This window comes from Larimichthys crocea, chromosome XII (genome assembly GCF_000972845.2).
Source record: "Larimichthys crocea isolate SSNF chromosome XII, L_crocea_2.0, whole genome shotgun sequence".
NCBI lineage: Eukaryota > Metazoa > Chordata > Actinopteri > Sciaenidae > Larimichthys > Larimichthys crocea.
This window is the reverse complement of record NC_040022.1, coordinates 28,125,156-28,137,199: the sequence shown is the minus strand read 5'-3', so window position 1 is coordinate 28,137,199 and position 12,044 is coordinate 28,125,156. Positions and strand designations below refer to the sequence as shown.

Sequence of the window (12,044 nt, the reverse complement as noted above, 5' to 3'; positions counted from 1 at the left end):
TGAAGAATATGTTGATTAAAGTGCCATTTCCATATAACTAAAAAAAGTTATATATTAATAGTGCTTTGATTACTGTAAGTAAATCAATCAAGATTTGGCTGGCAGCTACTCAAACTGCAGAAATTCAAACTACCTCAACAAGTTGTACCTAATCACAACCATACAGTCTTCTATAATGCTGTTCCTACTAAGAGGTTGGCTAAAACTGTCCTTGGGATGAGAAGAATCAGCTCTGGGGGCAGTTGTCCCATGTATCACTTCCTGTTTTCCTTTCCCAGGGCAAGAGCCGCTCCAAGACAAGTGTCTGAATGTATTACCGTGATGGTAACCATGGTGCTGTGAAAAGCCTCCTGTCCTGGCTTCTGGACCTGTGCCCTGCACCAGCCACTTCATCCATTACTGCCCAATGACAGTGGTTGTTAGCAGTCCTCTTACCCAGAACCAGCCAATCAGAGATGACGTGGAATGCTCGGCCCTTGCCAAAATGTTGCCCACTCTCTGTTTTTTATCTGGTCGCAGCAAAAGTCACCGTAGGCCCCCTGTGTTTGGAATGGGATTTGTTCAGGAGATGCATTGATGGAGGGTGTGTAGTTGGGTTTGAGTGCGCATTTGGGTGTGTTATGCATGTAAGAGTCTTTTGTAGCAAAGCATGTGCTGCTGAGCGCACAGATGTTTCTTTCAGAGGTGGGGATCAGTAGAGAAGAGCTGAGAAAAGGAAAGGAGCCAAGTGCATGTCCTTGAGGCACAGAGTGTGAGTGGCGCCTCGCTGTCCCCTAAATAAGATTACGGCATTTACTCGCCCCCTGCTCTTCCTCTGAGAGTGCAACACAATAAATAAAAGAGGTGGGCGTTTTTTTTTTTTTTTTTCTCTTGGCAAATAAAAACCCAGTTTCGTTATGTTGGCACATTCTTTTCAAAACCATCTCACTCCCCCATACAGAGTTTACATGGGCCACAGCACTGGATGAAAGGGAAATTTATCTCCGAGAGGATATTGCTGATAATATTTCCTTTTCATGCAGATGAAAGCCTATGTAAAGCTTGGTAAAGCAGGCTTAAAGTCTCAAATGATGACAGTATGAGAATGTGTAGATAGCAGTTGCCTTAACTCACTATGCAAATTGGCAGGATCTGGGTTGAGTAGAGGGTCAGCTGGAGGATTTGTTTCCATTCTCGTCCATGTTGGTGTTTTTTAAAGGCTGATCTACATATGAGGCATGCTGTGCTGCCTGTCTGTTGAATTCTACAAAGTGAAGCAGCTTACTGTACGTTTGTGTTGTTGTGAGGCTATACAGCTAATGATCAGCTGTCTGACATTCAAACAGCTGCACATCATTGTGCCATTCATACACATACTGGTAAACAAGAATCATTAACAATAAAGTTTCTTTAAGTTTACAGTGGAGTTCTAAGTTGCTGCTAGTTTTGTTTTAAGACTGTGCTGCCTCTGGCTTTGACTCTTTCTACCTGCAATAATTAAATTTGGTCACTTGGGGCAGCGAAACGTATGAAGTCTGATATGCTAACATGTTAGCAAATAGTTGCCTATTTAGACATTCAGCAGACATGGAGCAACATTAGCATTGATTTGGATTTGTGTGGATGAAGTCCAGTTTTTAGCTCTGTTTTTGGTCTCCACCAGCTAACCTATGTTGACCAGCTGGTCGGTGTGGGGCAGACATTAGATTTATCACAGCTGTCCAGAGGTTAACGAAGTTAATTAGAGTGGTGACACTCAACCAAAACAGTTACGTCGCGGGGCGTAAAACCAAAACAATGAGCTGAAAGATGCTCAACTCTAATTGGCTGTCAAGTTAAGTGACGATGCTCTGAGGTGCTATGAGTGACACCTTTCACATCACACTGCCTTTTCACTCATGCTCAAATAGAAATATTGATTAGAGCATCTTTCAAGCTCTAGATCTAGCTTACTGATCCACAACATCAGCGATCAAGGATGGAAATATTTCACGGCGCCACATTGTTCAGATTCAGAGTCTACACAAATGATTCATGCTAATGCAAACCAGAAACAGAGGCTACATGCTGTGCAGTCAGGCTTTTACTTATTTATTTACCTAGCCAGTCCAGAAGTTAATCCATCAACCCTCGAGTCACCGACCAGTTTCTTTGATTATTTGACTGCCATATGCTATTAGCCAGGTGCTGTACATGTGTGCATGGCTTCACTCCAAAATGCAAAATATCCTCATGAGCAGGAATTTCAGAAATAAATATTTGAATTGCAGAAATTATTCTGTTAACATTTTAAGAATACTTTGATAAATTCCCTTTTACAGCATGAAAAAATATAGCCAAGCTATAAATGAAGTGCTGTAGAGATGATTTTTTTGCATATGGTAATAACCTACATTTATGCAATTACAGTCATTTCACATGCAGGCACTCAAGCACTCACAAGCAGTGTAGACACACCTTGTCGTTGTGTTTTCTCAGTGGCAGCATGCTGTGGTCAAAGCTGAACTCTGGCCTCAATTTGGCACATCGAAGGCTGGCATTTTCATCTGACTGCATCATCTTTTGAGTGACATTTCATTGTTATACACAGCATTCCTTTTATGCGATGTTAGGAGGGAGTGAACGATTGACTCTGGCCCACCCTCAGGTTTAGAGTACTCACAGGCAAATGCGTTTGCTCTTTGTGTGTGTGTGTGTGTGTGTTTGGTAGTCAAACACGTCATGTCAAATTGAATTTTTGTTTTTCCACAGAGAGTCAGCAGGCTGCTTGTTTAGCGCCCATTAAATCCACTACATCAGTGTCATTCCTCATACTTGAAAATGATGTGAAGACTAACAAATGGTATCTTTTCACATCTGAGGTCAACTGGCTGCTGTTTCACATTCCTCCAGGGCTTTCTGTACCTGCAGTTTACGACCATGCAGCCTTGAGGTTGAGCCCTGTCAGAAGACTGGGAAATATGTGATCCAACAGACTGACTAAAACCATTTTCTTTGTGCTTTCTGCAACACAGTTCCCCTCTGAGGCAACATGGAGAGTATATTCAGAGTGAAGTAGGGTATCTGGCAGAAGGCTACATTTTACTGCATTGAGCAAACTATTATTATGTTATTATCCAAAATTGTATGACTGTACTATACAGAATGTTACCTGCACATGTAGCATTTTTTGGTACCACAGAGCTCATTTACAGGTGGTGGTCACAGCATTTCTTATTTGTTTTGAGGAGCATGTTGGCAAACACTTAAGAAGACACCTTTTGTGAACAAGTTCATCACAGGAATGCTAAATCTGTCAGGAGCATTAACATCAATAGATTTGTCGACTGCAGTTGCCATCAAAATTGAATTGTCCCTCTCTGGTCGTTGTCCATGTAGAAAGTCCATTCCCAGAAGTCGACTTTCGCCCCTCCTTTCGAGTATCTCTGGGAGCTTTACTGAGTCATTAGGTAGCTGGGCTACGGCCTTTCACAAGACTCTCACTGTCCTGGAGGCCACAGACTGGGGATAACTCAATTTGCCTCCTCTCACCAACTCTCCCTGTCCCTCTGACTCCAGTCTTCTCCTCTGTGCTGTGCAAATACAGAAATGTAAAATAAATAAAAATCTATTGTCTGTTCTGTCTTGGCAGTCGGACGCGCTGTTCTTCTGTCAAGTTAAATGCTGGTGCCTGCTTTTGAAGCTCCACCACATGACTTCCATGAGCCAAAGGCATGAAAACAAGAGAACGCTTTTACTTCCACCTTTTTAAATGAACACATTAACATCAGGAAGACCTTTTGTCCATCCGAGCATAGAGTCAGGGAGTTCAATTACAGAGGTCAAACTTGACCTTATTCATTACGTCGTTGTGGAATGTACCATCTGATCTCAGGTTGTGTTTTTTCCTTGTGTTCCTCAGGCGGAGTTCTCAGAGATCAACCTAGCATCCTACGTTAACTCAGGATGTATGGTGGACATGCAAGTCAACAAAGGTGGCACCAAGGTGGTCAGGTAAGATGCTCGAGGACGAAAAGGAGCTTGTGTCCTTTGACGCATTTGCCCACGCAATCTGTAATCTGCCTCAGTGAGCCTGCACAAAGACTCTTGTTCTTTTCTCTCAGTGGCAATGAGCATGACTGTGCATTGCTTGCACTCAGAGAAATCAAGGCTGTAATGTGATTATGCCATGGGAAAACAACAAAAAAGTCTTGCCCTATTTCAACCCTGGTGGAAAATCTGCATGACAATGTTAAAGAAAGGGTTCAAAATTTTTTATCTCGTCAACTTTTCTGCTTCTTTATGATCTTATGAGCACTGTTTTTTAATGCTACACCATACTGCAAAATGCATGTTCACAGGTCTACATTTGTATGCTATTTCTGGCTAGCTACTGAGCATTTGCGTGTGTCTGAAGTGTAAAAGAAAAACGTTACTCACAGTGGCAGAGGTGGCCTCTGGCCAGGAAGCAGCCCCTGTAGCGGCAGCAGCAGTTCGACAGTGAAGCAGGGTATTTAAATAGACTGCTCTGTTATGTGAAGTTGGCACTGGACATCGCTGATGATCAGCTGATCTCAGTGGCAAAGATGACTTCATGCTCTCGCTCAACAATATGATTGGCCTTTATTAACAAAAACCTGTATACAACAATCAGACTTTGCAGCTTCAAAGGACCAGTGTGTAGGATTTAGTGGTGCCTAGCTTTGTTTCACCCTTTCCCTTCTACTCTGAAGTGAAGGTGTACATAATGGTACATTTAGCAGCTAAACACAGAGACATTTCCCTCACAAGCTGGTGGAGACTAAAACGGAGCTAAAAGGAGAGTTGAATGCTTACATTAGCATATCGGCGCAACATCTGCTGGATGTGTGAATAGGCAAACTGCTAACAAGTTGGCTACATCAACTTAAGAGGTGATAATAAGTCAATGTTGTAGGTTACAGCTGTGAACTCAACGTTTTACAGCTGTGTTTACAGCCGCCCCCAGCTGTTTCATGTTTCCAACAATACAATCAGACATGGGATGGGAGGATTACAATCAAAGTAATCAGCAATGTTGGCATCACCTAAATATTTCTTTTTAATGGAAGACATTTTGACATCAAAAGTACAGCTGTGAGTGATAAAATTACTAATGGCTAAATTCCATTCAGCTGCTTCAGTTTCAGGGTCCTCTTATTGTTCATGCTAGCTCGCCGTCACATTGTCATGACTTACTGGGACACCTGAACAAAGATGTTTTGTTACATCGTGTATGTAGGCTTCTGATTGTCTGCCTCCTTATTGGTCCATTAAACCGGTCTCATTCTAATCTTTGGGAATAATCAGCTAATCTACTAATCAGCCTGGACTTTGCGAAACAACTTTCTTATTGGTGTTGGAGCGCCTGCACCGGAAGTGGCGTCACCGTGCAGCGCAGCATTGAAATCAAGCGAGAATAATCACAGAGCAAGAGCAGCAGCGAGGCCGATGTTACAATGCAACCTGTTGTCAGAGTGGACACAGAGGTTATTGTGTGGGCTGAATATTTTTCAGTGATATTGCTGTAATGATAGAGAAGCCAAATTGGCTGCAGATGGTCTGACTGCTGCTTGTTCACACAACACTTACATTCACTGCCAATTTGTTGTGGTTTAGCCTGTCGTTTATGACTCTGAACTCAACTACAAATAGTATAATGCTTGTTTGTAGCTGGCAGTCGCTGTTTGGTTGATGACTAATAAAGCTGCGGTTCGAAACACGATCTTGTAACTGGAAAGTTGAGACCCACAGAAGTCGATATCTTTCATTGACTAAGACACCGAAAGTTTCTCTGTGTAAACTGATTCAAATCTGTCCTTGTCACAGATTGAAGCCAGCGAAAGCTAATTATTTCTTTGATGGCAGTGTGTTTCATCTGCAGCCAGAAGAATGTTGAGATACAACCACAGATACACAGGACAGACAAAACAAACTGTCTGAGTGTGATCGCACAAGGGCTGCTCACATGCATGCAGGCATGTTTACACTGTACTGTATATTTAAAAGCAGACTCGCACTTTACCACATGTTGTGTTTGTGTTTGACCTCTGACCTCTGACCTCCATCCACAGGCGTGCTCTCTGAACACCTCACCTCGGCTGGCTCCGTGCAGCAGCAACACTTTCTCACAGTTCTGTGGTTTCAGGGATGTTTATGCCTTGAGGTTTTTGTCTCACTCGTGTCATGTTTGGTGCTCGTTACAAAAATATGAATCCAGACCTTGCTGTAGTCAAATGTGCAATATAAACTGTTGTGGGCTCAGTTTTCTTATTATTTTTTGACATTGGATCATTCTATTCTTTATTTATCGTAGCTTCTATACATTATATCCATTATATCTTTTTAAGTCTATTTGTGAAGTGTTATAAACCAAATCACGGAATAATCTTTGATAATTAAGAACTCGCTGCTGATGAGTGGTACATGTGATAAATGAACGGTAATACCATCTTTATTATCATTGATTAATTATTTATATCAGCGGTCACATCCCTGTGCACTGGTTGGGTGTAGTAACTGCCGCTCTGATGCTGCTGGATATAATCAGTGAAATGACACCTCTTTATTTGGTGTTTCTTATTTCATTTACAGCTCTTCAGACTTGCGGGGTTGACCTGAATATTGACATAGAAACAGATCATTTATTTATGGCGTGTCAATTGTTCATTTTTGATGAACTGCACATGCACACACTGCATATCCACAGCTTTAAACCTCTCATTAAATTAGTCTGGCTTTGTGAACACAGTTTAGCTTGTGAACCTGTGCAGAGTTGTATAAATCTGGCTCCAGATCTCGTTACTGTCAGGTCTTAGGGTGTCATAATTTTTGGCGGTTGTGTTTGTTTTGGCTTGGTTGCTGTCATATGTTTGCTTGTCTCGATGAGCAACGAAGACCGACTGCCAGTTCCTGCTTCAAGGGCATAAAAAGTGGAGCTTACTTACAATTCTTTCTCCCACTATTTGCGACGTGCAACGTGGCATGCACTGCGCAGCCTACAGTACAGCACAGCGACACGCCACAAGTTACAGTAGTTATGGTGTGTTGTTCCCTGCTGCACTGCTGTAGTCAGCCCTTTGGCTTCTCCGCTCTCTGCTGCCAAAACCTCCAGTGAGCTGCTCGGCTCCAAGTGGGAACGCTGGTCTGGCTGAAAGACTGATCACAGCAGCCAAAGTATGATAAGCCACAGAGCAACGTTTCTCTCCTCCGTCATCCTTACAGAGCTCCTGGCGTGGTCAATAAAAACCTGTTGATTAATTAGTGGTCATTAATGTCGAGAGTTATCTGTTGGTGATTCACTGGAAGTAGTTTGGGGTCTCAGCTGGATGCTGAAGTGTGAAGGTGTGGAATTAGGCTAGTTTAAGGGTGCTCAAAGGAAGCACTTTGTTTCTCGATAAACATTAGCGAAACCATTTTAAAAAATATTTCTTTTTTAAAATAGTTCTTCTTCACTGCCTCTGTTGATGCATCACTATGGTTCTTGGTGTTCCTGCTGGTGGTAGAAGGAAACGTATCAGCCCACATGATACAAACAAAATGGGGACCCAACTTGTACAAACTACTAGTGGTCAAAACCCTACCCAGACCAAATCAGGTGTTTCGGTGAATCAGGTTGTGCAGCGGTGTGTGTGCATGTGGGTGTGGGGTGAGGTGGGGGGTCCTCAAGGCCTGGGTGTGTTCATTTGCAATGAATGTATGCTCTATGAAGCATTCAGAAAATAACATATTTACTCTTTTTCTTGTTTTTGGTGCTCCTTCTATCATTCACTATCTCCATCTATCTCACTCAACCATTGTTCCCTCTCTCGTTCTCTCTCATTGGACACAAACTCAAGGAAACCTCTTGGTGTCACCATTTTGCAGCGTGAACCAAGCGAGGACACAACAGGTAGAGTTTAGTCCATGAACTACACCTGGATAGCCTCAGTTTCAGAGACGTTTCATGCTGACTGTGGAGCCATTTGACCGGTCTGTTTGGACTATTGTCCTCCACACTGTAAGGCCAGGTTTCTCTAAAAGTTGAATCTGGCTCAGGTTTGCCACCCCCATTGAAATAAATAGGAAAACCTGTATGCAGTGCTGCATTTGGTCTAAATTGGTCCATAGGGTTAAAGACATGGAAAAATGTTGCAAAACTCAAGTGTAAACCCCAGTATAAAGTCAATGTATAGTCAATTTAGCCTACAGTATGTTCATCAGAAGCCACCACAGGAGAATGTCCTGTTATTAACGGAAACCTCCAAATTTTCTTGCCACAAATGTATTTTATGTAAATATTAGTATTACAATATTAAATAATATTCTATTATTATTGATTTTGTTGAATTTGTTTCAACAATACACTGAATTCTGTTTTCAGATGGCCGTTTTTAACGTCTGTGGCTCCTGAACTTGCTATAGCCAGACGTCTTGTCACATTCCTCGCCGTTCTCAGCCCCATAGATGAAGACTCCCAGATTACATTTGCAGATCCTTGTCTGATTTCTTCTTTTTTTTTTTTTACTTCTCTATAATTTTTTGTCTTGAAAGCTACTGGTCTTAACCAGTTGGGGCCACCCCTCATTCCATTTCCAATCCCTACAGAATATAGAATAAGACTCCCCTCCTTTGGTTACCTCAGGTGACGATTTACTGCTTAGACCACACAGAGACAAGTCTCACACACACACACAAAGAAAAACTAGCCTTAACCCCTCTTCCCTTGACCCCCGTGAAGGCCCATTTTAATCAGTGAGAGTACTGTCTGCCTGGAGCAGCCTCAACACCTAATACCTCAGACAGGTTCATCGTTACCGTGCAAATAAATCCCACTTACAGACACGCTGAGTTCAGACATGGCTTTAAGAGGCCTGAGCGTGGTTTCCTTTAGTGACTGTAATGAAAGCATGCAGCGGCCTGTGAGGCCCGCTCCACTCTCCCTGCTTTTGTAATATAGCTATGGATACAAATGGCCCCACTAATTCACTCAAACTCCTAACAACACTCATTTCCCTTTCTGCCAGAGGTCATTTGGTGCTCTATCGCTCTTGCAGCTCCTTTCCTCATTGCAACTACCTCCCGTGGGACTCTTCTCCAAATCCTCAACACAATCACTGTTAAGCAACCAAACGTTCTCTAATTTGTTTTGCTAGTGCATGTGCCTGAGCTACACCTTCTCCTGTTTAGACTATACAGTGTAATTTAAAGGAATCATCAATTCTTTGTCATTAGTTGTTGGCGCGCGTTCGTTGTTTTCTACGTGACCTTCGCTGCGTTCAGTGTGCTGTGGAGATGAGCCCTGGAGTGCGATCGAAGCTGGAGGCGATCCAGAGCTCTGGCAGACCTGACCGGGCCACCGCCCAGGATCTGAGCCACTGCCAGGTCACTCTGGTGCCACTGGGCCTGGAGCCACAGCCACAACCACAGGGAGTCCTAGATCCAGGCCAGGGGACCACAACGTGATGCTAGGCTACAGGGAGTCACTACACACACACAGAACGGAGGGTTCTTCAGGGTTCTTTGGACACTATGCGTACTGCTCTAGATAAAAACCCAATCGTTAACTATCCAACATCATTGTAACTTAAAGTAAATGGTGTTGCGTTATCACAGCCGTTCTAAATCTCACTCTGTCCACCTTCAACATTAAACTTTACTCAAACATTAGCCAAGTGATTCGCAATCCACCAATTAAAATAAACAAAAGTGTTGAATTGGGCGAAGTGGATAGAGAGGGTTTTCTCAAGTTGTTTCTAATTGATGATGTTTATCATTTAACAACAACACACACAGTTTTCATTAGCAGACCACCAAAGTAAGTATTAAACCCCAAAGCTAATATCTTTGTTTAATGTTTGGCATGTTTCACATTTTCTTACATAAAAGTTTGAGTGCTCCTCTGCAGCGCTGCCAAAAAGCATGACGAGGCAATCCTTCTCATAAGAAAATGATCAATTTAATTGCTCTTGATTTACAACAGTTATTATATTCTTAAAGTTGCACAAGTGGAGGTTTTGATGTAATAATATTTCAGCTTTGTTGTCCTCAAGTGAGATTGCAACAGAGAGAACTACGTGAGAGCTCCATTGAAGTCCAGTTTCTTGTCTGGAGCCTGACTGTAATGACACTTTAAAACAGTTTGATATTTTGGGAAATATGCTCATTTACTTTCTTTACAAGGCTTGAATAAGAGGATTATTACACCTCATGTGAGTTAAAAGGAGCTAGAGCTGGATGTGGATTATCTTACCACTGGAAGGGGGAAAGAGAGAGTGTGTCTCTGAGCACTAAAAAATCTGCCAACCAGTAAAGCTTGCTAACACATTGTATATTATCTGTACACAAACAACAAAAAAATATGTTACTGTTGTCTGTTTATGTTAATGGGATGTCAACGGCAAACTATTATGTCTAGGAAGGCAACATTCAGTTCCTTCGACCCGGGTCACCACAGTGTTGAGATAGGCTGGCACCTGCTGTTCTCAAACAAAGCCCAAGGCCCACATGTGACCTTGTGTAACCTAAGGTTAGAAAATTCCATAACAACTGCATCAGATTTCTGTTTACCAAGAAATACTTACCAACATACAACCATAAGGTGTTGCTAGTTTTTTAACTTTTAAGAGAGCTGCACTAGGTGTTTCCCCAAGTTCAAGCTTTAATGCCATGCTAAAGATTTACCTCTGAGTATACCAATTTTTGTGGCACTATGTAGAGGTTTTTTTTCTATAGTGTCTCTTCTCGTAACAGGAAAGCACAGATTTTTCTGTCTAAGGTGCATTTCCCTCTGATGACGGAGACCCAGCCCAGCACAATGCACCATTGTCTACAAGTACTGCGCTGATGCTCGGTATGTACTGTTTGACATTTGTGGCATTCCCACCGAGTGCTACCCTGATTATCCTTATCATTGAAAGACAGACTGATGGGAGGAAGATAAGACCCTTGCCAGCCTTTGAGCCAGGCATGGGGCCGTTATGAAGACAAATGTTACCCGCAATTCAGACATCCCTGTGGAGCCTATTAGAAGGTCAGGGATTCTGTATGATAAATGAATCTGGAGAACAAAATGGCAACATATTGTCTTGGGTTTGAATAGTTTTCTGCTCTAGGAATGCTGATGAAAACATCCTGTTGGCACTGTTGTACAGTATATTGTTTAATGGTCTTACACAACCGTCAGGCTTGCAGAGTATTCATAACCGGACAGATATAAAGGTTGGTGAACTTTTCTCTGGCTTTATTTGTTTGTGGTTATTGGTGCTTTTATGGCTTACCTGCTTTCCTCTATCACTCTTTATTTGGGCCATTCGGGGCAGTGGAAACAAGCTATAAACACAACACATTGACATGGTGCAACGTTAGGATTAAATCCAACACTCACTCTCGCTCTATTTTGGTCTCCACCAAACCTTGAAAGGAAATATCTTCAGCTGCTAAATACTTTAACCACGTTCACCAGCTAATTGCTAACTTTGTCTGCCATGTAGTGGTGGTCAGGTAGTATAGAGTGGGGTTATAAGAGATTTTTTAAGAGAAACAACTAGCTAATCCACCTTTAATTTACACTGGTGAGAACTGTGAGACTCAACCAAAAAGTTACAGTCCGTTAAATTATCACAATAAACTGAAAGATGCTAAAGTTCTGTTTTATGGCAGAGGGAAACTGCGGTCAGTACTGATAACCACGTTCACATAATCCAATATTAAAATATGGTCTGTAACAACTTGAAGTATTTTATGTTTCACTACAGTTCCCATGAATCACAGGCAAAGTTATGCAGTGTCACTTCAAATAATAAACATTTTAAAACAAGTCAAAAAATCAATCACTACTATCATAATTCATATAATACATACTCCAGAAGTTTGATTTATTCAATGTTACCCTTTTTTACAGGTTTATTTTACTCGACTTTTATAAATGACTTATGAAGACGGATTTTTTCCCCAACATGTCTGTACTTACAGTATCTTGCTCAATATACTATTCAAGTGTTGAGTGGACTCATCATTTCACATGGATCCATTCCGTCTTCATGTCCTAATCTATAACCCTGCTATCCTCCTATCATAGCCTGTCATCA

At 42.0% G+C, this 12,044-nt stretch overlaps 1 protein-coding gene across 1 annotated transcript in view; it reads left to right on the top strand.

The window, feature by feature from the left end:
* Positions 1-12,044, top strand: part of syn3 (synapsin III) — a 102,027-nt gene that overhangs the window by 29,915 nt on the left and 60,068 nt on the right. Inside the window, exon 4 of the mRNA XM_019267366.2 lies at positions 3,881-3,972. Coding sequence (XP_019122911.2) covers positions 3,881-3,972 — 92 coding nt within the window. The remainder of the gene's footprint in view (positions 1-3,880; positions 3,973-12,044) is intronic.